Source organism: Musca autumnalis, unplaced genomic scaffold (assembly GCF_047663935.1).
Source record: "Musca autumnalis isolate F117 unplaced genomic scaffold, ASM4766393v1 scaffold_3, whole genome shotgun sequence".
Taxonomy (NCBI): domain Eukaryota; kingdom Metazoa; phylum Arthropoda; class Insecta; order Diptera; family Muscidae; genus Musca; species Musca autumnalis.
The window spans coordinates 229225097-229250724 of record NW_027411866.1 but is presented as its reverse complement, the minus strand read 5'-3'; the positions used below and the strand labels follow the sequence as shown (position 1 = coordinate 229250724).

At 38.2% G+C, this 25628-nt stretch overlaps 1 protein-coding gene and 1 long non-coding RNA gene across 3 annotated transcripts in view; one reads left to right on the top strand and one right to left on the bottom strand.

Annotated features, from left to right (window-relative positions):
* Nucleotides 1-1795, top strand: part of LOC141397213 (uncharacterized) — a 34649-nt gene extending 32854 nt beyond the window's left edge. Inside the window, exons 13-15 of the mRNA XM_073973292.1 lie at nucleotides 200-575; nucleotides 1029-1313; nucleotides 1428-1795. Coding sequence (XP_073829393.1) covers nucleotides 200-575; nucleotides 1029-1268 — 616 coding nt within the window. The 3' untranslated portion in view covers nucleotides 1269-1313; nucleotides 1428-1795. The remainder of the gene's footprint in view (nucleotides 1-199; nucleotides 576-1028; nucleotides 1314-1427) is intronic.
* LOC141399087 (uncharacterized) overlaps nucleotides 1-25628 on the bottom strand; it is a 314481-nt gene that overhangs the window by 62804 nt on the left and 226049 nt on the right. The window lies entirely within an intron of this gene.

Sequence of the window (25628 nt, the reverse complement as noted above, 5' to 3'; positions counted from 1 at the left end):
ACTTTCGCCTATATATATTGACTCTAGTACATATATTAACTCCAGCCATTCTGTGGACTTTTGTCTATGTATTGACTCCAGTTAAATAGTTATCTCTTTTCAATATTTTTCATTGACTTAATTTTGCCTATCCAAATCCATTGTACAACTGTGACAAATGTTATCTTGTTGTTTTCGTTTTTTATTTCCATCTGTCCAGTCCTGGAACTATCCTTTTCAGTTTTACAGCATCATTGGTTAGCTTGGACATAACCATAACCTCTGAGGGTTATTGTGTCAATAATTTCCAAGGTGGCTCAACAACTGCCATTAATGAGATGATTGGTCGAACATTGTCATTGGAGGCGATTAAACAGATTTTGATTTCTTCAGCTGTCGATATATTCCCCGATGAGGATGCATTCTGCTACACCGAGGGTTCGTGTGAAAAGAATTACGTTATGGAAATGCATTTGTATGCGTGCATGTCAACATTGGCACTGTCACACAATTTCAGTTGGTCACGTTGGAATCTGTTGGCTGGTAGTCGTACTGCGGTCTTGTTAATCCGTGAATTGATCGAAGGTAAAAAAGTGGTAAGTCAGAGGTAGTTACAGCAAAGGCAGAAAAGGTGTCAGAAAACAAACCAAACAAATTAAATGGAAAAACATGATTCGATTATTGGAATGAAGTGTTTGGTTATATAGGGGAAAATGTGTTGCGAAATGGTCAAAGGAAGGATATTGTGTGTGTGTGTGTAGTATGGAAGGTGTTATGAAGGATGTTACACATCGTACGATATACACACGTTTCAGTTAGAATATGTCACTCATCTTTCAAAGTAATCTTTAGTGAACATTAAAATAATAACTTAAATCAGAAATTTATATTTCAATCTTACCGATTGGGTTGTTAATCTGGCATAAAGGACAACTCACCTAAAAAGAAAAAATAATAATTAAAAATTAAATTTTATTGCAGTTATCTTAATAATGTTTAAAAATATTTGTTGTTTTAATTAAATTTTGAACGCCTTTCTTCATACCCAGCCCAACCACTCTACATTGCTGGTAACCCCCTTAAAGACAGCCATTATCGATTGCACTGAAGTTTCGGCCAGCTTCAATTCGCTGGGTATAACTGGCATGGAATATTATGCAGATCTGTATCAACTGGCACAAGTCCATGCCCAACCATGTAGCCTGGAGAAACAACGTACCATGGATCCAATGTTAAGGGACAACGTTGCCTCCATACTAATGGCCATAAGACCCTTGAGTTTTTGTTAAATTGCCATAGAAGCAAGCGAGAAGAAAGGGAAAACATAAAATAAGGTATTTTAAATGTAATTTATCTCAGCTAAAACACTAAATCATAAAAAACGAGACAAAGAAACAAATTTCAATGAAGAGAACGAAATTAAAAAAAATCCCTTCTTTTTTATTTAGCCTGTAGTTCACACGTCTGTGAAGGAAACTTAATTGGTAAACTGAATAAGGCACCATTAGCAGAAGAAGCAGCCAAAGCGCCACTAACAACATGAACAGACACGAATTCTTGTTCTCCGTGTAAAATAAGAAAATAAAAAGATGAAAATTGGGTTAAGTCAGCCTTTTGTCGAGTGCAATTTTTCGGAACAAATGAGATGTAAGCAGTTGTGGAATATCGTCGTTGAAGTGTGATTATACAAGGATGTGCTGAAGGGGGGCATAAATATATTTTTAATATTCTCTACGGGGAGAACTAAAGACAGCAACGTAAAACAAATATGTTTTTCTGTCTTTCATATATTACATTCAATAAAAAACCCTATATAATAGCAAAAAGATCAAGTTTTGACACTGGTTTAAATATTAACCATGGTTCATATGAGGGTTAAGCTTTTTAACAACGGCTAACAATGATTCTATTTAATATAATGACTCTAGTCAATGCATCGACACTAGTCAATGTATTGACTCTGGTCAATGTATTAACTCTAGTCAATGTATTGACTCTAGTCGATGTATTGACTCTAGTCAATGTATTGACTCTACTCAATGTATTGACTCTACTCAATGTATTGACTCTAGTCAATGTATTGACTCTAGTCAATGTATTGACTCTAGTCAATGTATTGACACTAGTCAATGTATTGACTCTAGTCAATGTATTGACTCTAGTCAATGTATTGACTCTAGTCAATGTATTGACTCTAGTCAATGTATTGACTCTAGTCAATGTATTGACTCTAGTCAATGTATTGACTCTAGTCAATGTATTGACTCTAGTCAATGCATTGACTCTGGTCAATGTATTGAATCTGGTCAATGTATTGACTCTGGTCAATGTATTGACTCTGGTCAATGTATTGACTCTGGTCAATGTATTGACTCTGGTCAATGTATTGACTCTGGTCAATGTATTGACTCTGGTCAATGTATTGACTCTGGTCAATGTATTGACTCTGGTCAATGTATTGACTCTGGTCAATGTATTGACTCTGGTCAATGTATTGACTCTGGTCAATGTATTGACTCTGGTCAATGTATTGACTCTGGTCAATGTATTGACTCTGGTCAATGTATTGACTCTGGTCAATGTATTGACTCTGGTCAATGTATTGACTCTGGTCAATGTATTTACTCTAGTCAATGTATTGATTCTAGTTAATGTATTGACTCTAGTCAATGTATTGACTCTGGTCAATGTATTGGCTCTGGGCACTGTATTGGCTCTGGGCACTGTACTGATTCTAGTCAATGTATTGACTCTAGTCAATGTATTGACTCTAGTCAATGTATTGACTCTAGTCAATGTATTGACTCTAGTCAATGTATTGACTCTAGTCAATGTATTGACTCTAGTCAATGTATTGACTCTAGTCAATGTATTGACTCTAGTCAATGTATTGACTCTAGTCAATGTATTGAATCTAGTCAATGTATTGAATCTAGTCGATGTATTGACTCTAGTCAATGTATTGACTCTAGTCGCTGTATTGACTCTTGTCGATGTATTGACTCTAGTCAATGTATTGACTCTAGTCAATGTATTGACTCTAGTCAATGTATTGACTCTAGTCAATGTATTGACTCTAGTCAATGTATTGACTCTAGTCAATGTATTGACTCTAGTCAATGTATTGACTCTAGTCAATGTATTGACTCTAGTCAATGTATTGACTCTAGTCAATGTATTGACTCTAGTCAATGTATTGACTCTAGTCAATGTATTGACTCTAGTCAATGTATTGACTCTAGTCAATGTATTGACTCTAGTCAATGTATTGACTCTAGTCAATGTATTGACTCTAGTCAATGTATTGACTCTAGTCAATGTATTGACTCTAGTCAATGTATTGACTCTAGTCAATGTATTGACTCTAGTCAATGTATTGACTCTAGTCAATGTATTGACTCTAGTCAATGTATTGACTCTAGTCAATGTATTGACTCTAGTCAATGTATTGACTCTAGTCAATGTATTGACTCTAGTCAATGTATTGGCTCTAGTCAATGTATTGACTCTAGTCAATGTATTGACCCCAGACCAATGTATTGACGCTAGTCAATGTATTGACTCTAGTCAATGTATTGCCTCTAGTCAATGTATGAACTCTAGTCAATGTATGAACTCTAGTCAATGTTTGGACTCCTGTCAATGTATTGACGCTAGTCAATGTATTGACTCTAGTCAATGTATTGACTCTAGTCAATGTATGGACTCTAGTCAGTGTATGGACTCTAGTCAATGTATGGACTCTAGTCAATGTATGGACTCTAGTCAATGTATTGACTCTAGTCAATGTATTGACTCTAGTCAATGTATTGACTCTTGTCAATGTATTGACTCTTGTCAATGTATTGACTCTAGTCAATGTATTGACTCTAATCAATGTATTGACTCTTGTCAATGTATTGACTCTAGTCAATGTATTGACTCTAATCAATGTATTGACTCTAGTCAATGTATTGACTCTAGTCAATGTATTGACTCTAGTCAATGTATTGACTCTAGTCAATGTATTGACTCTAGTCAATGTATTGACTCTAGTCAATGTATTGGCCCTAGTCAATGTATTGGCCCTAGTCAATGTATTGACTTTAGTCAATGTATTGGCCCTAGTCAACGTATTGACTCTAGTCAAGGTATTGACGCTATTCAATACCTTGACTCCAGTCAATATATTGACTCTAGTCAATGTATTGACCCCAGGTCAATGTATTGACTCTAGTCCATGTATTGACTCTAGTTCATGTATTGACTCCAGTCATTGTATTGAGTCATTAAGTATTAAGTCAATATATTGACTCCCGTAAATGTATTGACGCTAGTCAATACATAGACTTCAGACTATGTATTGATTTTAGTCAGGGTACTGACTCTAGTCAACGTGTTGACTCTATTCATCAGTTCCCTTCAGGAAAATATTTTGTGCCTTAGTAAAATAAAACTATACCTAAACTCATAACGCTGTATGTCATACTTGTTTCATATGTTTAAAATATATTTACATACTTACATCTCTGCGTAAACAGTGAGGAACATTAATGCTGACTACGATGTCTATTAAAAGTAATTAAAGAATCAGTAATGATGTTCATAATGGTCCTTCTCCTCGTCGGAAATTCCTAGGTACACAACATTTTCAAAGAGTTTTGCATGTTGCCACCTAACTATCACTTCCTTCGAGGTTAATAGAAGTGAACCGGCAACGGCGGGAGGACTTACAAGGTTGTCATCGCGTTGAAGCGAGTGTTATAAAGATGATAACGCTGATGCTGTTGATGAGTTAAACAAACATTGACGTCGAGCAGGCATGGCGTGCATAATGAATTTATAACTTAATACGGTTAAAGTGGATTTCATAATTTTATAACTAAAGTGACGGGCAGAGAGACAGATTTACACACACACACACACATACACTCTCACGTACAAACTAGCAAAATAAATATCTGGGGTCCATTAAAGTGTCACAAGTTTAAATGTAAACAACTGTGTATGGCAAACAAGCAAGAGAAGTAAATCAAGAAAATAATTAAATTTCTATAAACCAAGCCCAATGGGTGCTTTTGAATAGCGGATATAACATGAATACATTGTCCTTTTTGTGATAGTCGCAAAAAAATTTAAATTTCCTGCTGCGATTCAATTTCGATGCACCACAATTCGATTTTATTTATTTTCCATGGATATAAAAGCATTACAGTTTTTTGCTTTGAAAAGCTTTGACAATTGTCGACAGTGCAAAAGCACGGAGCATGGAGAGCACTTAAGTGAATTCAGCATGACCAAACAAAGAACTGTGGCCACGAAATACAATTGTCACATTGTGAACAAAAATAAATAAAATAATAATTTATATATTTTATCTCCAAATAATTTATCTCCAAATTTCTCCGCAAGCCGTAGCAGCAGATTACCGAAAAGTTTCGAATCCTTTTCATCTTTACTCAAAATAAATCTCAAGCACAATATCATCCACAATCACCCTGATGGCAAAATGTATCATCACTTAGTTTTGCTCTGCACTAACAGAGATTAAGTAAGTTATGACCAACAGCGTGTATGGACAATGCAATGCACTTTTTTCTCAGGTTTTCACTTTGCATTTGTTATTTGTGCTACAATGTGCTCCGTTCGTTGTATATTACATGTGTCGGCAGTAATTAATCACAATTTCCATGAAGTGACATATGTTACGCATTCCCCAACCAAAGGTCAACTGATGGCTATATTTCAATTAACAAGAGACAGTTTTTTTCGTGATGGAAAAATGGTTTCCTGCACCAATTCATTTTTTGACTGGTTTGTTGGCAAGTAAATGATAACGTCAATTTGTTCCATTTGTCTTGAGGGATATATGTGAAACATGAAAAATTCCGCCGAATGGTAGTGTATATAACGTTTTGAGGAGACGTAGTTGTTAATCAAATGAAATTCATCTAACCGGTTTTGCTGAAAGTCGAAAAATTCAGCTCACGACTGTACAAAAAACATTGACAGGTTTACAATTGTAGAATGAAATGGCATTTTAATACAACCTGTACTTACTTAACTGCAGTTTTTTGCGGGATATGTATAAAGGAGTGACCTACAAACTTGGTGTAATTACGGGTCAATATCAACCCAGCAAAATAAATTGGAAGCAGTGCAATGTAGACTACTTCTATCACGGCATGTTTTGATGCAGTTCAAACGGAGTCATGAAAAAGGCACTCCATTCCTCACATTTTAACCGCTTTTGGATGCAATCCAAAGAATCACATCCATTTGCAGTTAAAATGCAGTGCCAAGGGTCAGTTAAAATGCAGTGCCAAAGGGTTAGTTAAAATGTAGTGCTATGGAGTGCATCTTTCAGTAGTCACGCTCTTGTAAAAATCATGAGTGAAAATGCATAATTGGATGCACTTCCAGATTACTTGTACATATAATTTAACTGCATCTTTGGAGGCAAACATTTTGCTGGGAAGGGAAATTTTGTAATGGGCTAGTCATGATCCCAAAGCCTATTCTCAATAAAAGTTCAACATGGTCAGAAAAGTTTCATTAGTGAATTGAAGAACAAAAGTGTTGAGCTTTTTTTCGAGGAGGTACCCGAGGATGAATGGCTAGACATAGCCTATCTTCGAATTTAACTTAGTTTGGAAGGCACTACTACTAGTTATCGTGAGCACCTGACATTTTAAATGACCAGGTGCTGTTGCGGATTTGTAGTCTCCGTAGTCTGGTCTCCGGCTTCACACAGGCGAATGAAAGACATACTACAGTACGGATAAAAACACAATTTTTCAACATCACTTTTATGTACGCTCATGCTCCTACTATAGACAAGAATGAGCAGAATACTTACTTACTTAGTTGGCCCATTACAGAACATTTGTTCCATAGACCGAACTAAGAAAAGATCTCCATTCCTCTCTGTTTTTCGCTTGACTTTTTGGAATACCGCGCCTTTCCATTTCTTCATCCACTTGTTTGCTCCATCGAAGCTTAGGCCTGCCGATTCTGCGTGCACCGCCATGGGGCATGTATTCATACGCCTTTTTAGCGGGTTCATCATCGCTCATTCTCATGATATGGCCTAGCCAACGCAATCGTTGCATCTCGATACGTTTAACTATATTCATGTCTTTGTATAGCTGATAGAGCTCGCGGTTCATACGACGTCGATATTCACCGTCAACGCAAATCGGCCCGTAGATCTTTCGAAGAATTTTCCTCTCAAACACACCAAGCACTGCCTTATCTGCTTGCGCAAGTACCCATGCTTCGGAGCCATACATTAGCACGGGTAGTATCAGCGTTTTGTATAGTGTTATTTTTGTTTGAAGAGATGTGGCTTTGTTTTTAAATTGCTTACTTAGACCATAGTAGCATCTGTTGGCCAATACAATTCTTCTTCTTATTTCACAACTGATGTTATTTGTTGTGTTTATGGCAGTGCCGAGGTAGACGAAGTCTTTAACTACCTCAAAATTGTAGGTACCAACTTCCACAGTTGGTCCGAGCTCTATGGACGCTTTGCGCGTCGACACCATCAATTTGGTCTTTTCGCCGTTTACCGCCAGACCCACTTTCGCAGAGTCTGCTTCGACCTTCCAAAGGTATCAGTTACTTCCTTTACTGATCGTCCCATGATGTCTATGTCATCAGTATAGGCAAGTAACATGTGGCTATTGGTGTAAATTGTGCCATTTCTTTTGACTTTTGCATCTCGTATTACCTTTTCCAGCAAAATGTTGAATAGGTCACACGAAAGGCTGTCTCCTTGTCTGAAACCTCTTTTGGTACAAAATTCTTCGGAGAGGTTCTTTCCAATTTTAACTGAGGACCTAGTATCAGTTAAAGTCATCTTACAAAGCCGGATGAGCTTTGCGGGGATACCAAATTCAGACATTGCGTGGAATACCTTTGATCGGAGGGGACTGTCGAATGCTGCTTTATAATCGACAAAAAGGTGAAATATGTCGATCTGTATCTCTTGGGTCTTCTCTAGGATTTGCCGCAGAATAAATATCTGGTCAGTGGTGGACTTGCCAGGGCTAAAGCCACATTGGTATGGCCCAATTATTTCGTTGACCATTGGCTTTAGTCGTTCGCACAATATCCCTGACACTATCTTATAGGCAATAGGGAGACGACTTATGCCCCTATAGTTTGAGCATACAGTCTTATCTCCTTTCTTGTGGACGGGACATAGGATGCTCAGGTTCCAATCGTCTTCTGCCAGATGGTGCTAACTAGCTGATGCATACACCTTATCAGCGCGTCGCCTCCGGTTTTAAACAGCTCGGCTGGTAAGCCATCGGCTCCTGCAGCTTTATTATTCTTCAGCCGGTTGATTGCTGTTTTTACCTCATCTTGGCCGGGCGGTATACATTCTATACCATCTTCTGGGATTGGATCTGCAGATCCAGCAGATTGGAGAAATGTTCCTTCCATATCCTGAGCACGCTATCTTCATCTGTTATTAGATTACCTTGCTGGTCTCTACAGGAGGATGTGCCTGTACCAAAGCCATCTGTTTGATGTTTCACTCTTTGGTAGAACTTTCGGACTTCATTCTGGCTCCTATACATCTCGATTTTTTCACACTCCCGCTTTTCCATTTCTCTCTTTTTTCCCGAGAAAAAGACGTTTCTCCCCCCTCCTTTTCTCCCGGTACCTCTCTCGTGCGCTACGCGTTGCTACTGATAGTAGAGTAGACCTATATGCCGCATCTTTCTCTTCGGTAGCTGCACAACACTCCTGGTCATACCATGAATTCTTTGGTGGAGGTCTCTCGTACCCAAGTATGGATTTTGCGGCTGTTTGCATGGAGTGGGCAATATTTTGCCATTGTGTTGTTATGTTATCGGGGCAAGGAGTGCTCTCATTAAGCAATTGGGCTAGTTGAGTGGAATATGCTGTGGCTATCTGTTGTGTTTGCAGCCTATCGATGTCCAACTGCCGCGTGTCTGTTCGTGCTTTATTTGCAACGTTTAGACGGGTACGTACCTTTGCTGCAACAAGGTAGTGGTCCGAATCTATAGCTTCGTTCCCGTACTTTTTAATAGTAAAACTCGTAAAAAAGAGAACTGCAAAAAATTTGTTCCCACAAACAAGTTTTTTGAAATAGTTCGGGAACGGAAAAATGGAAAATACGTCAAAAAACTGGAATTTTTTAATTTATTGAGACTGAAGGACAACAATAAGGTGATTTTTTTTTACATAATAATGAACACTTACGACTATAATGTATTATCGCAATGATTTAATGGTGTTTACAGCATCAGGCTTATACATAGATTGTCGCTTATATACATAGATAGTGTTTATAAAGGTATATACGCCCTTGCTGGAACAAATGTCAAAGTCGGCGTAATTTGTCGTGTAAAAAGTTTTTAAAGAGAGCGTCATCCAGCACCATTCTTTGTTTAAAGAAAAGTGAACATTTTACAACTTTTTTGTGTACGGGAACGCTTTTTCGGGTAAAATATGTAAGAGTGGTAAAAATTGTAAAAACTTTTTAGTTCTGGAACAAAGCTTATGTTTGCTCCTCGGAACGATCGTACATCCAACACGCTCGATGAATGTCTTCCATCGATCACAACGTGATCAATTTGATTACTTGTTTTCAGGTGTCCTTATGAATATCGAGATGCTTAAATCTGGTACTGCTAACTACCATGTTTCTTGCAGCTGCAAAGTCTATCAGCCTCACACCATTGTCAGATGTTTCAGTGTGGAGACTGAATTTCCCGACTGTTGGGCCAAAGATATTCTCCTTTCCAATTTTTGCATTAAAATCGCCTAAAATAATTTTAATGTCATGGGCAGGGCAAAGGTCATAAGTTTCTTCTAAGCGCTCGTAAAATATATCTTTGTTCTGTTCGTCCTTGCCTTCAGTGGGAGCATGAGCGCAAATAAAGCTGATGTTGAAGAATTTTGCTTTTAATCGAATTGCAACGAGTCTTTCATTCACTGGGGTGAAGCTGGAGACCAGATGGTTTAATCTCCGACCAACTACAAATCCGCAACCAAACTGATGCTTTGCGAAATTTAGTTTCCCCAATGAAACATCTGACAATAGAATGAGGCTGAAAGACTTCACAGCCGCAAAAAATATGATACTTAGCAATACCAGATTTAACCATCTCGACAGCTGCCTAGACCAGAAAACAAGAAATCAAATTGATCACGTTGTGATAGATGGACGACATACATCGATCGTGTTTGGTGTTCGATCGTTCCAAGCAGCAAACATAGACTACCCGATTAAACGTAGTAAATAAAGTACGAACGACACAAAATGGAAATTGGACATCGGTAAGTTGCAATCACAAAAAATAACCGCAGCACATTCCACTCAAATGGTCCAATTGCTTAATCAAAGCACACCTCGTCCCGATAACATATCAGCAGAATGGCAAAGTATATCCCACTACATGCAAACAGCCACAAAATCCATACTTAGATACCAGAAATCTCCACCAAGAAACCCATGGAGTTTCGTACTGCTACCGAAGAGAAAAATGTGGCATACAGCGCTACTCTAAAATCAGTAGCAACGAGGAGAAATGTCTTTTCCGCAGGAAAAGAATGGAAAAAGCGGGAGTGTGAAAAAATCAAAATGTACAGGAGCCAGAATAGAGTCCGAAAATTCTACCAAAGAGTGAAACATCAATCTGACGGCTTTGGTACAGGCACATCCTATTGTAAAGACTAGCAAGATAGTGTGCTAAGAAGAAATATTTTTCCAAACGAAAATACCACAGATCAAATCACAGAAGATGGTATTGGAAGTATACCGCCCAGCAAATATGAGGTAAAGATAGCAATACGAGGGTCATAGTGCTGTAGAATGGCCCTTTGTCGACATACAAAGATTTAATTTGATCGATCCACTCTTGTGATTCGATCGAGTTGTGAAAAATTATCGGACGAAAATGTTCACGAGTAAAATAACTTTTTTATGCAAAGTTTACAGTGACTTGAACAAATTTTCAAGTCACTGTAAACAACACAACACATGGTCGTATGTGAAACAGTACTGAGTACGCTTAGGCTAAAAACTGTCAAACTTTCCAAATGACCTTGCCTAGGCCAGAAGGTTTTTAGTGACCCTCGTACAGCGGCTGAGGAATAATAAGGCAGCAGGAGCCGATGGCTTACCAACCGAGCTGCTCACAAACCGGAGGCGACGCGCTGACTAGGTGTATGCATCAGCTAGTTATCATCATCCGGCAGGAAGAACGCGTACCCGGCGTACCCGTATCCCGTCTACAAGAAAGAGGATTACACTCTATGCTCTAACTTCAGGGACACACGTATTTTTCTTATTTCTTACACGATAGTGCCAGGAATATTGTTAAAACGACTAAAGCCTATGGCCAAGGAAATAATTGGGCCATACCAATGCGGCCTTAGACCTGGCAAATTCAACATTGACCATATATTTACCCTACGCCAAATCCGGGAAAAGACCAAAGAGGTGCAAATCAGCACTTGCCATCTTTTTGTCGATTATTCAGCAATAAAAACACAACATAAACATAAAACACAAACCCCACTTAGCTGGAAAGAAGACGAATTTGGGTAGATCTACTCAAAGTTGTCCGAAGCGGATTTGGTCCTAAATACAGACCAACCACACAAAAAATACGGTTCTTTTCTTTAGTTCGAAGTCGGAGCAAGTTATTGTGGACTAGGGATAGGTAAGTCGACTTTCTGTTAATCGATTATTCGACTTTTTGCAAACAAAAATATAAAAAACGTAGTCGACTTTTTTCTGGTCGATTTTCGAATTTGCCCATATATTGTGGACTTGGCGGTTTTATAGTTGCAAAAGAAAACTCGAAAATCGACGAATAGTCGATTATAATCGATTTTCTGCGGTTATGAGAAAGTCGAAAGTCGAGTTTTAATACAACTGAAATAATCTCAAGACCGAAAAATCGCATTTTTAGTTTTAGTCCAAAATCGAAAAGTCGAAAAATCGACTATTGCTTTCCATTACCTATCCCTATTGTGGACACCGGCTGTGAAGCAAGGATTCGAACCAGAGATTAGGTACAACCGACATGGGAACATGTGTTCTGTATCAATTCACCAACAACTCCCCTAATCTAGACCCGTGTTCTAACAGGCCTAATACACTTGGAGGATCATTCATCGAATATATTTTGCGAACGCCTGGACTAGTACTGGACTTCCAGGAACCACTGCAACGCACGAATTGAGATTAACCTGCCTATTGATGGTATTCAACATAAAGAGGAGGGGGTCTTTTACACCTTTTATAGAACCAGGATACGCCGAGGGCTTACAATTCCACCCATCGATTGTCTTACTTGAAGAAATGGACACATGCGTAAACGGATTTAGTTCCGTATTTAGAACAGCCATTGACAACAGCAAGCCGAGGCAAACAACAAGAAGAAGTTAGCTTTGAGGTCTTCCAACCAACACCCTAAAATTCGAAGCGAACATTAGGAACTTCAATGTAACTGCAACTAAATAATTTGCAAGAGGAAAAGCGATTCAAAAGTTAACTCCAAAACCTACGGAAAGGTGAAGAATGCTGTTGGCCTATACTTCAAGCAGTCCATAAGAAAGAGTAAACGATTATGGAGTCTTAAGCTTGGATAAGACACAAATGGCAGAAATCCTGGCAGATCACATGTAGGATATTCTCCAATCCCGAGCAATGATAGATACCTCCTTCCACAACAGGGTGAAGCATTGATACGAAATTACACGACAATGGTTGTATTTAGCAACGAGCTAAAAGCAGACTCATCCTCACGGATGATACATCTCTATGGGCATACAGCGGGCTTGTTGATCCAGATATTATCGTCAGACATTGGCATCGACAAAGTTCCGGACATCACATTAAAGAAGGCGGGAGAAGTCCCTGCCACTGCCTTAACATTCTCTATTTACGGATAGTCTGGAAAGAAGAAGTCCCGAAACCAAAAGCAAGCTGATGCTCGCCTCCGTGGAAGTTTCCAATTTCCCTATTACAGCCCTTTAGAAAATTATTTGAATATTTCCTGCTGTGACGCATTAACCGATCCATTAACTACCACAATATATTGAACGTAATGTTCGATAACACATTTAAGTCGTCGGAGCAAGGTACTGCTATTTGCGCTACAGAGGTAGGAACAAGATCCTCAATGCACAACAGGATAGATCTTCATGATCTATAGAAATAGTGGTCCAAAGTCATAAATGAGTTAAACGAGCCCATCATGCTTAAATAGCATTCACAATGGTATATCCCCCATATAACGATGCCTTCGGATTTTCGATATTGCTAGGGATTTAGCTACATTTTTCGACTGAACTTGGCACTTGGCCTGCTGTTACGAAACTTCTCCACCAAAAATTAACACGTCCATGGTTAGGTATAGCCCCCAAATAACGGTACCTTCCGATTTAAAGTATTTTTAGGACCCATTTTAACCGAACTACAGGTTATTTGGGATTTGAGGTTCCCTGCAGTCACGAAATTTCCCCACCAAAAATTACCAAAATAGGTCCATGTTTTGGTATATCCCCATGTAACGGTACCTCCCGATTTTCGACATTATAATGGTTTTAGATGCATCTTTTACCGAACTACCTGTAATTTGACATTTGAGGTTCCCAGTAGTCACAAACCTTTTTCACTGAAATAGCCGATGTAACGGTAACTCCGTATTTTCGGTATTTTAAGAGTTTTAGCTACATCTTCTGACTGATCAACCCGTAATTTGACATTTGAGCTTCCCGGCCCTTTGAGCCTATTTTCGATATTTTGAGGATTTTAGCCACATTTTTTGACCGAACCATCTGTTAGCTTCCATGTGAGGCTCCCAGTGGTCACAAAAAATCTCCACAAAATATTTCAACATAGGTCCATGTTCTGATATAGCCCCCATATAACGGTAATGGTCACAAAACTTCTCCACAATAAATTGTCAGCTGGGTCCAAGTTTTGCTACAGCCCGCATATAACCTCTAGATTTTAGGAGATTTTAGCAAATTATCGAAATTTGTTGACCGAACTAACTGTAATATGAGAGAGATCTCAGAGATCACCAAACTTCTCCATTAAAAATTGTCAACATAAGTCCACACTTTGATATAGCTGCCATATGAAGGTAGCTACCGACTGAAGACATTTTTATACAATCAGCCTTTAGGCTAAAGAGGGAATATGGTAAATTTCAAATTTCCTTCTCAATACCATTGAAAAAAAAATAATTTTTTTTTGCGACCACATCCGCGATTTTTGGTACTTAGGTTAAGAAAAAAATTGTGGTTTCAAATATGTTCGCGATCACAAAATTGGATGCTGCACCCAAAAGTTATAGGGGGTTTTGTTTTGTTATAAAGAAATAATATTTAAAAATTCCCTTTGGGTTTTAATAAGAAAATATATGTATAAATCGTTAACAGAAAGTTATATCTATCCGCTGATGTTAAAATATTTCTAAATTTGTTTTTATTTTCGGGGAAAATCAACATATAATGACAAAATCTTTGAGTAAATTTAATTCATTCTAAATTAGAGTTCATATAAATCTCAAAAAACTAAGTATAAAATCTCTACAGAATCTAGACAATGCACACTGGTCCCAACCTGCGACAAAAATCGTATTTAACAAAACAAAACAGAAGATGTTGACATTTACGTATGATCTCTTAAAAACTTTAAAAACATCAGTAAGGTAGTGACTTTTTAAAAGGCAAGTAACTCAAAATTGAAAGGAAAGAATTATTTTTTTCGGTATAGAAGTTATAGTACAAGGTTTTTAATTACTTTTACATAAAAATTTGTACACATTATTTGCATAAAATGTGCTGCAAATTACATTTTTTTATAATACTTTTTTGTGGATTTTTTTTCCAAGTCCTAAAAATTGAAGTTGAGTTTTACTAACTTCGCCAACTTTCGCCACTCTCCAAATTTTTTGAAGAATGTTCGAAATAGTGTCAAGTTTACAAAAAGATTGGTTCCAGCTGCATATATTTGCATTTCCGTGTGTGACATTGAAAATACTGACGATGCCTCTGGTCGTTTCAGTGAATATGCCGTATTATTGTATTCTCAGTTTCTTCTTTGTTTTGTGTTTTAATTGTTTGGTTTTTTTTTTCTTTAAAGATTTAGACATTTTTGTTTTGGGATCTACTTATGAGTGTATTTTTTACATTCGTATATTTTTGATATAATATACAAAACAAGTAAAAATGTAAAGTTCGGTCGCACCTACCATGAAATATTCTGACCTCAAATTGAAATAATTTGTTTCCTTTCCTGTCCAAGATTATCATTAAGAACTCCAAATAGCAAATTACAACCAATTCGAACCCAAAATGTAGATGAAAACTTCAAAATACCTGAAATAGGGAGGTACCGTAATATGAGGGCTATACCGAAACCTGGAGCTAAAACCACAATTTTTTGGGCAGATGGTTTTTGATCATTGAGAACTCCAAATGGCAAATTACAACCAATTCGAACCGAAAATGTAGATACAAAATATTTCCCATATCCTCCTCAGTAAAGCTGCCAAAGACACTATATACCTAAAATGCGAGGATTCCAAGATAACTTAACTCGAATATTTCGAAAAAAAAACTAGAAATGGGCGGAACTTGCTTTGCCTACTTTGGTTACTTTCCGACGTAAACTTTAAGAACGCAGTTACACGTGTCTCATATTTTTAGCTTTATAACAAAATCGGTGAAAGATATATACGGAAGCTATATTAAAAATCTGAACCGATTTTTACGAAAATCGGTGAAACTACACAGGGGCCTAAGAAAATATCACATATTAAATTTGATGGCTTAGATGACTTTTATATTAAACAGAACGTCTTGTTCCATAAGCCGAACTAAGAATAGATTTCCAAACGCACCGATCTTTTACATTACTTCTCCAATTTTGGATGCCATGTTTTGTAAAATCTTCTTCAACTTGGTCCTTCCATCTGAGTTTTGGCCTTCCCTTGGGGCGTATACCGTCGAGTGGCTCGTATTCAAATGCCTTTTTGGCGGAGGCATCTTTATCCATCCTGCTGACATGGCCAAGCCAACGCAATCGTTGTAGTTCGATACGTTTTACTATATCGATGTCGGTCGGCTGGTATAGCTCGTGGTTCATACGACGTCGGTATTCACCGTCAACGCATATTGGTCCACAAATCTTTCGAAGAATTTTTCTCTCAATAAACCAAGTTCTGCCTATGCTTCAGATCCATACATAAGTACGGGTAGTATCAGTGTCTGGTAGAGCGTATGTTTTGTTTGACGAGAGGTGGTTTTACTTTGAAACTGTTTACATAGACCAAACTAGCATCTGTTGGCCAATATTATTCTTCTTTTGATTTCAAAACTGATGTTGTTCGTTTTATTTATGGCCGTGCCGAGGTAAATATAGTCATTTACTACCTCGAAATTGTAGTTCTGAACATCAACAGTTGGTCCGAGTCTACTAGACGTCTTGCGTGTTGATACCATAAAATTTCTCTTATCGCCGTTGACTGCCAGACCCACTTTGGCAGATTCTTTTTCAATTTTTGCAAAGGTGGCTGTTACGGATCCAGTTGATCGACCTATTATATCATTATCGTCTGTGTAGGCCAGTAACATTATATCCTTATTGCATATAGTGCTATTTTTATCTCTATCGGTATATACATTCGATTCTCGTATGACCTTTTCCAATAGAATGTTAAATAGGTCACACGATAGGCTGCCACCTTGCCTGAAACCTCGTTTCGTTTCAAAAGGTTCTGAAGGTTCTTTCGTACTTTAACAGCTGATCTTGTATTAGCCAATGTCATCCTGCATAATCGTATAAGCTTTGCAGGGATACCAAACTCAGACATGGCTTGAAACACCTTTGATCTAATCGGGCTGTCGAAGGCGGCCTTATAGTCGACGAACAGGTGGTATGTGTCGATCTGTCTTTCGTGGGTCTTCTCCAGTATTTGGCGCAGTGTGAAGATTTGGTCAATTGTCGATTTACCAGGTCTAAGACCGCATTGGTATGACCCGAATATGTTATTGACTATGGGTTTTAAACGTTCACACAGTACACTCTACAGCACTTTGTATGCGATTGGTGTATAGTTTGTACAAACCGTCTTGTCTTCTTTCTTGTGTACGGGAAATAGGAGGCTGAGGTTCCAATCGTTAGGTATGCTCTCTTCCTGCAATATTTCGGTAATTAACTGATGCATACTCCTTATCAACATTTCGCCACCGGTCTTGAACAGTTCGGCGGGCAGCCCATCAACTCCTGCTGCTTTATTGTTTTTCAGCCGATTAATTGCTGTCATGACCTCGCTTTGGCTAGGTGGAAGACATTCAACGTCGTCGTTTGCGATTGGTTCTGGTGTATCTTCATCGCCACCCATATTCGATACAAGAGCTTCATGAAATGCTCCTTCCAGATTCTCAGTACGCTATCTGTATCAGTTACCAGATTCCCTTCATGATCTTTGCAGGAGAATGTGCCTGCACCATACCCTTCAGTCTGGTGTTTTACACTCTAGTAAAATTTGCGGACTTCATTCTGACTCCTGAACATCTCGAGTTTCTCACGCTCACGTTTTTCTTGTTCTCTCTTTTTTCTTCTGAAAATACGCTTCTCCTCTTCTCCCGATATTTTTCTTTCGCGCTTCGTGTTGCTACTGAATGCAGGGTTGCTCTGTATGCCGCATTCTTTTCTGCAGTAACCTTACGGCACACCTGATCGTACCATAGATTTTTAGGTGGTGGTTTTTGGTACCCAAGCACAGATTTTGCGGCAGTTTGAAGTGAGTGGGCTATTCTTTGCCACCGCGCTTCCACATTATCGGTACAAGCAGTTCCGTCTTCCAGCATGTGAGTCAGTTGAGCGGAATAGGCTTGTGCTATCTGTTGTGTTTGCAGCTTCTGGACATCCAGCTTCCGTCCTGTGTTAGATCGCACTTTTGCCGCAACATTAAGGCGAGTGCGTACCTTTGCTGCTACAAGGAAATGGTCCGAATCGATGTTCGCTCCTCGAATCGATCAGACATCTCACACTGGACGAGTGTCTTCCGTCTATCACAACATTATCAATCTGGTTTCTTCTTTTCTCATCTGGGGATATCCACGTGGCCTTGTGTATGTCGAGGTGTTGGAATCTGTTACTGCTCACTACCATGTTTTTGCCGCTGCAAAATCGATCAGCCTCATTCCGTTGTCGGATGTTACCTCATAAAGGCTGAACTTTCCGATCGTGGGACCAAAGATATTTTCTCTCCCAATTTTAGCATTAAAATCTCCTAGAACAATCTTAATGTCATGGCCAGGGCAGCGGTCATATCCTCTCTATTGGCGCTCGTAGAATATATCCTTGGTCTGTTCATCGTTTTCTTCGGTTGGGGCATGGGCGCAGATGAGACTGATGTTAAAAACCTGGAGACGAGATTTTTAAGCCTCCTATTTACCATAAATCCAACACCTAGCTCATGTTTCGTTTCATGGCAGCTATAATACAGTGCGTAATCGTTTGTTATTTTTACGTCTGCCCGGTTCCATCGCCCTTCCTGTAAGGCGATAATATCAGCTTTGTAGTTGCCAAGTATATCCGCCAGTGCGCAAATTGCACCTGCTCTGTAGAGAGTCCTGACATTCCAGGTGCAGATTCGCAGATCATGGTCCTTAAAACGTTTGCGGGGTTCGTAGACTTTAGAGGGGTTTGTTTTTCTTCTTTTTCTTTGTTTTTTCATAGGAGGCGGTGTTTTGACGTGGTGAGTTACTAGCCCAAAGCCCAACCCAAGTATTTAACGTTCTTATGGGTGAACGCGCGGCATATGTTGATATTTTTCATTCCTATGCCCTCATAAGTACTAAATTTAATATTTCCACATCAATTAGTTAGTACCTGTACCTTATATGTGTATACACAATGTAATTGTCCACTTGTATTGGTTTCACCTGAAATCTTTGGTTGCCTTAAGTAATTTAATGGTTTCCGTTCTTTACTGTTGTTTGTTTGTGTTACAGATTTGTGGTACGTATGAAAAGATGAAGTGTAAAGTTTATTTTTATGATTCCTACGGAAATAAAACTATTATCAAGTTTTCAACGTAACAACATTGATGAAACAAAATGATATAAGGCTGCATGATGCCCTAACTGACAACTGTAACAAGCTGGATTTACACAAAAAGTTTCATAATACATAAAAGAGATTTTATTGAATGGAGGGTTTTTCATGTGAACCTTTGCTTCAAGAAGAAGTAACCATTGTCCCCTAGTGGATGTTTGTTAGAACATAAGTATGTACGTTGTATTTTCGACACCTTACATTTTATTTGATCCGTTTGAGAGACCAAAAACTTAATTTAATAATTGAAATTTTAAGATAAAATTATTTTCGATGTTTCCTTTAAAGTCCCTAAAATTTCACGTTACTGACTTGTCTTGCAATTTTAAGAACAAAGCCTGTGTGAGTTGCACTGACAAATGCATTTTCATTGACAAAAGACTACATACACACAGATTCACTCATACATATGTACATGCCGTTACTCTCCAAATAATGACGATGATGAACAATAGCGGATGTGGCATCTGGGATGTAGAAGTTGTGGTTAGCAATGCTGGTGTTTGTGTCAACATTTGTTATTTATGAACTCATCTTTCCAAGCCAAAGACAAATGTGAATGTGCGATTCCAAGGAAGTTTTACACACACACAGTCAGACAAAATGACAGTAGTAGGTGTTAGTGTAAGTGACTAGATATCAAATTGTTCATTCTTATCGTTGTGTTTGCTTTGTGTTTAGTTTCTATTGTTTAGTTTTGCTGCTGCCTGTTTGTTTTCTATGAATTGTTTGCAGTGGAAATCAGACAATGTTAGGAAATTGTGATAGGAATGGCATGAAATTGGTTTGCCAATGGAAAGAAATAGAAGAGCCTCAGAAGAACCAAGGGGATACTTTTCTAATATCTAAGAGAGCGGTCAATTGTAATTTCATATGAATCCTCCTTATTATCCCATATGGGAAATTTATGTTAATCTCTAGCGAAAACTAAGAATTCTCTCAAATATGACGAAATTTGGTTCAGATTTGGATACAGCTCCGGCATATATTGTCGCCAGATTTCAAATAAATAATGCACAAAAGACCTATATAAGTCCGATTAATCTAAAAATTAATGCACGAGTTAAAATTTTGCCGATTTTGATACAAATCGATTCAGATTTAGACATAGATACCAACATTGCACTATGGTCTCAAATCCAAATTTTCTGGCCAAAACTATTTCAACGTCCATTTTGTATTGACATTGATTATTATTAATAACACTGTGCAACAAAATGGAGGTGAAAGTCTGGGGCACGGAAAATTCCTCTTGGGGAAGAAAGGCCTTGGTGAGTATATTAAGAACCCCGAAGGACAGATCCGCCGTGAGTCTACTTCCGCGTTATGGCGTGATGAAGTTTTTGCTAGAGACCCGGTAAGCCATCAGGAATTAGCGTTATATCTTTGTTCACTGTTGCTTTAGCTTATTTTTGAGTTGACATATATTCAGTCAAATCGAATGAGGATTATTTTCGTAGAGCACTTCGATCTTCTAACTCGCTTCCTTCAATGTACTTTTCGTCCTTTATTTCAAGAGCCGCTATAAAAGTACCACAAGATGACGTTTTTCAGCTTCGAAATGTTCTGCAAAAATGTCGCTAAGAAAAATTTAGGTACGGCTCTCATTGACAACTAATCGATTTTGTCGATGTATATTAAACACGTTCTACATGGAGGTTTTCCAATTTACAGGAATCCCAAAATCTGTATTACAGTCGATATTCCTAAAAATTAGGGTAAGATGTTCGAAATACTGAAAATCTTGCTATAGCAAAACAAGTGAGCCAAGGCTATAGTCAGGTCGGGGCCGACTATGTGATACCCTACACCACTACCCCTGTGCATAAGCTTTTGACTGGTAAAATTCAAAATATTAAAATTGGGATAGCTTAGCGCCTTTGCTCTGAATGTCTTCATTAATACAGGTAAATTTTGTTGAAACGCATTTAGGTGCATCGTCAGTACAACCCAAATAAAAAAAATCGAAAAGTGAGATGTACGCCAACCATCAATAGGCTTCTTTCTCTGTGAGACCCCCCATCAATCCCCAAAATTTCGTGAGGATCCGATCAAAATTTCGACCTGTAGTGTGATTGCACAAAAAATGGAAAAAGGGATGCATAAGATTAAAGCTCAAAATTTTGCGGGGATATCGACAGATAGGGCTTTTTTCATCACACTAGCCTGCCAAAAACATAATTTAGCTACATATATTCGGTAATATATTACGTTCGAGCCCTCCAGCCACTACATATGCTGCCATAGGGGTTTTTTACAACTTTCGGGCTGTTTTCTCAAGAAGTATGGACTTGCCCCTGAAAAAACTCTTACTGGCGAAATTGGGGCAGCGAATGCAAGTTGCTTCAACAAAAATCAAAGTGATTCGAGAGCAGGTCTTAAAGTGCATTTATCCAAAATTTTGTGTGGGAGGTACCCGAAGGTGTGGACAAATATAGTCCATATTCGAACCTGATCTATATCTGGTAGATATTTTAGAATGTGTAAAGTATGGACCAAATCGGGCACTCCCATCAAGAGTTATCGTGTGTACAATGTTTCTCAACATTTTTGAACTTTTGTGGGGGAGGTACCTTTAGGAGTGGACCGATATGGCTTATCTTCGAACTTATACTAAGTTTGCACAAAATATTACAAAGACCAAATTGTGGACCGAATCGGCAGATCCGTTCGAGAGTTATCTTGAGCTTCAACCACTACGTACGGTGTCACAGTGTTTTTTCTGTACCTTTAGGCTATTCAGGAAGTATGGACTTCCCCTGATGAAGCTTATACCGTTATATGGAGGGCAGTGAATGCAAGTTGCTACAGCAAAAATCAAAGCGATTCGTGAACAGATCCTAAATTGAAGTGTTCCGAAATTTTGAGAGGGAGGTACCCGAAGGAATGGACCGATTGAGTCCATATTGGAACCTCATCAAAGTCTGGTAGACATTGCACGATGTGCAAAGTATAGACCAAATCGGTTACTTCCATTAAGAGTTATCGTGCGCACAAATTTTCCGAACATTTCCGAACTTTTGTGGGGAAGGTATTGGAAGGAGTGGACCGATATAACCCATCTTCGAATTTAAAATAAGTTTGGACAAATTATTACGAAAGCCAAGTTTTGGACCGAATCGGTTGACCCTTTCGAGAGTTATCGTGCGCTTCAGCCAACCAGACAGACGGACGGACATGGCTAAATCAACTCCAAATTGTCTGAAACGGATTTCGTCCAAACATACTTGGGGTCTAAAACCATTACTTCGATGAGGCATATTTTGCCCTTATGAAAGTGTATATACCCTCCTTAGCCATGGTAGAACAATTAAAGAATAAAAAAAGCAACCTAATTCAAATTCGTCTTGGCCGTTCTTTATTATTTCACCCGAAATGAAGCCTCGCAAGCAGGAAAAATACATTGTCTTTCTACCTTTAGTATCTAATTATTTATTTTGATTTTTAAAAATTAATTTATGTAATGCTGTCATGGTAGAACAAAAAAAGGTAGTGGTATCATACCAGCTGATCGAATATGAAAAGTCAAATCCCTTTATAAAAAAAATTATTTTTGTTGTAATTTCCCCAGCAACATAAAGAAAGTTTTGACATAACATATTCAAAAATTTTACGATGCCACTACCTGGGTAATTGTGCCATGGCTGTAATCAAGGCCTATAGAAGTCGGTCATTCAGAGTACTGTTAACAACATTTGACAACAGACATAATAGATTTTACGTTATTGTGATTTTAGCAAGGCCTACAGAAGGTCGGCCATTCAGAATTCTGTTAACAACTTTTGGCAACAAACATAATCGATTTTACATTATTGTGATATGAGTTTCCTTTTATTTAAAATGACAATAATGTTTTTGACAACAAGCATAATAATCAGGTGGGCTTATTGGCCGACCTTGTATAGGCCTTGGCTTTTAGTTTCTTTGTATTTTAAATCACAATAATGTTTTTGACATCAAACATAATAATCAGCAGGGCTTATTGGCCGACCTTATGTAGGCCTTGGCTGTAATGTTAGTGTCAAATTCCATATGACATTTTATATATTTATTTCTATGTTTGATGTATATTAGGGATATATATTTTTGAAGAAAAAATATATTCATCAGAAAAAAACTATTCCCCATAAAGACTTCTTTATATCATTGAAATGTAACCTCCTCCAAGTACGAACGACGTGCCGCACAATAAAACACCGTAAATAGAGGCGGTACAATATTTGTTAATATGTGTGGTATTTTGTTAAACTTGAAAAAAATAAAGCCCTAAACAAAATATTGAAGCAGCTTCTCGTTTTTCGATGAATTACCAGCGACACCAAAGATTTTTGCAAGAATTCCACTTTCTGCGAGAAATTATGCATTTAGTGTAATGATATGGAAATATTCAAATTGAAAGTCTAAAGAGTTTTCATTCATGTTGTCCAAAATATTAAATCAAATGTGAAAACATATTAGTTTTTTTTTTAAATTCCAATAATTTATAGACATTTCCTTATTTTGTTTACATTTACCGATGACAGTAACATTACAAACAAAAACAATTTTCTATGTGGTTGTTGTTTAGTTGTTGTTTTTACTCTACCTTGTTCGTTCTACCATGCCCGTTAGCATAAATGCTGAAGATATAACATAGGTTTGTTTTTTTGAAAAATTTACGCACAAAAAATTCTTCTTTGGGAGGGGATTGCTCTGATCCTATGAAGGTTACACTCTTGATGTATACATGCAAAATTTTGTAATCGCGAGTACTACAATCACATATTAAGCTTTTGGATAAATCCAGTTGCGTGTCCAAAATAGAGACAAAATTCAAAAAACCCCATTTTTAAGTCTTCAAAATGTAACCATCCCTTAGAAGCTGATGTAGGTGATATATTAAAAAACCATATATTATGAACTTAATCTTTGAAGTGCATTCTTTAACTTCTTCTTGGAGCATTAAGCTCTAAATTGTGAGAAACCACTAATGGGAAATTAATATTAAAAACTCGTTTCCCTCAATGCATTTTTCCTATTTTTTTACATTAATACGATCACAGGGTGACGTAGGGGATGAAAGATACCAAGGTCCCTCTTTCATCTCAAGTGGACACTGACCTCCCCTTGGTGTCAACTGGGGTAGCTGCCTTTAACACCCGTTAAAGGTAGTGAGCTAAAATGTGCCGTGTGTTCACCCATAAGAACGGCGTCAAAACAACACCTAAAGGTGACGCACTGTATTATAGCTGCCATGACACAAAGCAAGAGTTTGGTTGCGGATTTGTAGTTGGTCGGAGGTTAAAACACCTTGTCTCCAGCTTCACACCAGTGAATGAAAGACTTGCTACAATTCGAATAAAAGCAAAATTCTTCAACATCAGCTTAATTTGGGCTCATGCTCCTACTGAGGACAAGGACGAACTGACCAAAGATATATTTTAGGAGCGCTTAGAAGAAACATGTGACTATTGTCCTGCCCATGACATTAAAATTATTCTAGGCGCTTTTAATGCCAAATTTGGAAAGGAAAAGATCTTTGGCCCAACAGTCGGAAAATTCAGTCTCCACAATGAAACATCTGACAATGGCATGAGGCTGATAGACTTCGCAGCGGCAAAAAACATGGTAGTTAGCAGCACCAGATTTAAACATCTCGACATCCAAAAGGGCACCTGGCTGTCTCCAGATCAGAAAACAAGAAATCAAATTGATCACGTTGTGATAGATGGAAGACATTCATCGAGCATGTTGGATGTGCGTTCGTTCCGAGGAGCAAACATAGACTTGGATCACTACCTTGTTGCAGCAAAGGTACGCACCCGTCTAAACGTTGCAAATAAAGCACGACAGATAGGCACAGCATATTCTACTCAACTAGCCCAATTGCTTAATCAAAGCACTCCTTTTCCCGATAACATAACAACACAATGGCAAAATAGTGCCCACTCCATGCAAACAGCCGCAAAATCCATACTTGGATTCCAGAGACCTCCACAAAGGAATTCATGGTATGACCAGGAGTGTCGTGCTGCTACCGAAGAGAAAAATGCGGCATATAGAGCTACTTTACACTCAGCAACAACGCAGCGCACGAGAGAGATGTCGGGAGAAAAGGAGAGAAGAGAAACGTCTTTTCCGCAAGAAAAAGAGAGAAATGGAAAAGCGGGAGTGTGAAGAAATCGAGATGTACAGGAGCCAGAATGAAGTCCGAAAATTCTACCAAAGAGTGAAGCATCAAACAGATGGCTTTGGTACAGGCACATCCTCCTGTAGAGACCAGCAAGGTAATCTGGTAACAGATACAGATAGCGTGCTCAGAATATGGAAGGAACATTTCTCCAATCTGCTGGTATCCAATAGTAGCGAAGACGACGATACCACAGACCCAATCCCAGAAGATGGTATTGAATATATACCGCCCAGCCAAGATGAGGTAAAGACAGCAATAAATCGGCTGAAGAATAATAAGGCAGCCCCTATATGCTGTAACTATAGGGGCATAAATCTACTCCCTATTGCCTACAAATCGTGTCAGGGATATTGTGGGAACGACTAAAGC